At 37.8% G+C, this 3696-nt stretch overlaps 1 protein-coding gene across 6 annotated transcripts in view; it reads right to left on the reverse strand.

Moving 5' to 3' along the window:
* Window positions 1–3696, reverse strand: part of LOC106882168 (uncharacterized) — a 76250-nt gene that overhangs the window by 8471 nt on the left and 64083 nt on the right. For all 6 annotated transcript variants that reach the window (XM_014932750.2, XM_014932752.2, XM_014932755.2 and 3 more), the window contains one exon: window positions 603–708. In XM_014932750.2, coding sequence (XP_014788236.1) covers window positions 603–708 — 106 coding nt within the window. The remainder of the gene's footprint in view (window positions 1–602; window positions 709–3696) is intronic.

A 3696-nucleotide genomic window follows, 5' to 3' on the forward strand; every position in this document is an offset into this window, starting at 1 on the left:
TGTTGCTGTCGTGTGGTACACGGAACAGTTCTCAAAGAGAAACTGGACCGAGACAAATTTGGCCGCCGAGTTAAAGCTATTTATAACAAACTATTGGCTCACCAGATGGTAGAAATATACTCTATCACGTGACCTTATTAGGGGCCGTGATTGGTCAGTTTGCGTTCTGGCGGGAAAGGTTCGAAGTAGTTGCCGATTCGAATAATAATCAGTCACGTGATGACAAGGAATGGGTTCTCTACTACGCTCGCATTTATTTATATTTAAATGAGAAGATTGTATGTAATGGCGATAGTAGTTTTGTATCTAGTGACGATAGGTAGTTTCACTACATATATATATGTATGTATGTATGTATGTATGTACCTATGTGTTTGCATGTCTGTGTTTGTCCTTCCCACTATTGCTTGACAACCAATGTTGGTGCGTTTACATCCCTATAACTTAGCAGTTTGGCAAAATAGTCCAATAGAATAAGTATTAGGCTCACAAAGAATAAGTCCTGAGATCGATTTGTTCGACTAAAGGCAGTGTTCTAGCATGGCCACAGTCAAAATGACTAAAACAAGTAAAAGAACATATATATATATATATATACTCACCAATATATTGATTTGCATATTCTGGCAATGTATTGGGTTCATCTGTTTTCAACCATTTGTTGAGCATAACATAACCTGGCTGAGCATGATGGAAATCAAATCCACACTGGAAGAAAGCAAACAATGATATAGAGTAAAATAATTATTTATTCAGAATAGAAATATGAAGAATCACAGCTCCGTTTCTAGATGACTGATGACAGATAATTGTGGTGGGAGTTGTTGTTGTTCCTGTCTAGCCCTAGGTAGCTTTGATAAAGCAGATTTGTAATCAAAGACATTCCAATCATGTCCATCTTATCTGTGTGGAGGCACATGGCTTAGTGGTTAGGGTGTTGGACTCATGATTGTAAGGTTGTGGTTTTGATTCCTAGACTGGGCAATGTGTTGTGTTCTTGAGCAAAGCACTTCATTTCACGTTGCTCCAGTCCACTCAGCTGGCAAAAGTGCCAACGATGGACTGGCACTTTTGCCAGTGGAGAATTTATATACCATGAAAACTGGGAAACCAGCCCTCGTGAGTCAGCATGACCCAAGAAGGAAACTTTACATCCTGCCTGTTCTAGATCAGAGACTACATTGGCCAGCATATCCGCCTTTATTTAGCATATTAGAGTGTAGTTTGAAGAAGATTTGGCTATTTTTAGTAGGTTGAGCAACTTCCTTGAGGTTTTCTTTTTGGTTATGATCATAGATGGAATGTTCTACTTAAAAATCACATCACAAACATTAAAAGAAATAAAAAGGTTTTACAAAAACTGTAAAAATTAAAAAGACTAAGCAAAAGATGGGTGGGGTTGGAATACACACACATCTATATGTATACACACACATCTATACCTGTATGTGTGTATGTGTGTGTGTGTGTGTGTGCATTTGTATTGGTTGGGATAATGGAGTTTTCTGAGTTCTGATCAGTTGGACCATGTCTTGAGTCAAGCTCATAAACCAGGTAGAAAATTGTGGTGTGTGTATCTATGTAAAGTGTTGTCATCAATGTGGCTTTGTGACCAGTTGAGGCATATGCTGAATCATGTTTGTAAACTATACAAGAAATTATATGGTGCATGGGAATGTGTTGTGATATTGAAAAGCTTCCAACAAAGTGGGACATGCACACAGTTTATTCATGGAGTACAAGGAGATTTCATACTAAATGACTCACATAGAAGTATCATCATCAGCTGGTAATGAGAAAATAAAAGGTTCTGAAAAATAGGCAAGTATAGAGGCATCAAATTGATGGACCAGGTTATGAAAGATACTGAGAGAGTTATGGCACACAACTAATTAGGAAGATGAGATACAGTTTAGATTCAGGCAAGAACAGGGAACTATTGATGTTCTTTTCTTAGTGAGACAAATACACAAGTTTTTAGCTAAGGGCAAACCATTATACCCAATATCTGTTGATATTATGTATAAAGGTTTGCCCTAGATCTAGAGAAGGCCTTTGGCTCTTTGGTAGGGTTCCATAGATTTTAATTTAGTGGTCATTAAGAAAAGTAGGGATAGATGAAGTTTCATGAGAGGAGTGCAAGCCATGCACAGATTATGATAAAATGAAAGTTAGCAAAGAATTCAGCTATGAATTTAGCATGAAAGGTATCTATTAGGGTTTGGTTATCAGTCTCCTCCTGTTTACTCACCAGACCATAACAGTGAAGTTCAAGAGTGGCTGACTATGGGAACTCTTATATGTTGATGACTTAAATCTCATAGCTGAATCCATTAAAGAATTAGAGGAAAAGTTCCAAACATAGAAGCAGAGATTAGATATCAGGTGTTCAAACAGTAAACCTAGCAATAACAAATGTCATAGTTAGCAGGATTGTTCTGGGAGTTGGTCATACTCAACATGCAAAAAAAGAGTAGGTAGTAATCCTATACTTTGTACCCAAAGTAAATTATTGGTGCATTACAGGCAGGCTTTAAGAGAAGAAAGACTTCATATATAGCATATGCACAAGAGTAGTTAGTTGTAAGAGTACTTGTGAAATTAATTCTTTCTAATGCTTAAAAGGCTCTTTAGAAGTAGTTAGCTGTTTCCATTACCTAGGTGATCTAATTAGCAATGGAGGGCAGTGTTCTGAATGCATAGTAGCCAAAATAGGTGTAGGGTGTAAAAGGTTTAAGGATCAATAAGAGAATTCTTTCTCTCACTGAGAGATTGTAAGGTAGTTGTGAATGAAGTGTGGTGTTACATGACAGCTAAACATGGGCAAGTGAAATCAGATGTAGTAAGAGAGAAGGAAAGGCTTTGTAGATATGTGATGTGTGTCGAGGATAACAGTTGTGTAAAGAAGTACCAGAAGATTCAGTTGGAAAGAACCTGCAAAAGAAGAATACCAGAGACATAGGAAAAGCAGTGAAGTCTGATCTCAGAATGCTATATATATATATATATATATAGGTGAAGGCGCATGGTTCAGTGGTTAGAGTGTCGAGCTTACAACTGTGAAGTTGTGAGTTTGATTCCCAGATCAGGCTGCGTGTTGTGTTCTTGAGCAAGACACTTTATTTCATGTTGCTTCAGTTCACTCAGCTGTAGAAATGAGTTGCGACGTCACAGGTACCAAGCTGTATCAGCCTTTGCCTTTCGCTTGGATAACACTGGTGGCATGGAGAGGGGAGGCCGGTATGCATGGGCAACTGCTGGTCTTCTTGCCTGGACTTGTGCCTGGGAGGGTAACTTTCTAAGTGCAAACCCATGATCAGTCTAGTGCAAACTCCGAAGGGGATCTCAAATATTCTTTATATATATATATCTCTATATATAAAAATGAGAATGTGTGTCTGTCTGTCTGTCTGTCTGTCTGTGTGAATCCCTAAAACTCGAGAACTACGCAACCAATTTCATTCAAATTTTACACATGCCTCACTTAGGGTTCCAGTTGTGTTTTAGTCAAAAAAAATTTTTAACTTCTTGCAGAGTTTGAGCCCACGGCAACATAATATCTCCTCCGCTATTTAAGTATTACGTGTCAAAAATGAAACAAAAACACTCATGTCAAATACTTTCACTTTAAAAATGAAACTATTCCACTAACTGAAACAATCACATTTCGATACTGTAATGACAGATACTTTCACA

This window comes from Octopus bimaculoides, chromosome 16 (genome assembly GCF_001194135.2).
Source record: "Octopus bimaculoides isolate UCB-OBI-ISO-001 chromosome 16, ASM119413v2, whole genome shotgun sequence".
NCBI classification, from domain to species: Eukaryota; Metazoa; Mollusca; class Cephalopoda; order Octopoda; family Octopodidae; genus Octopus; species Octopus bimaculoides.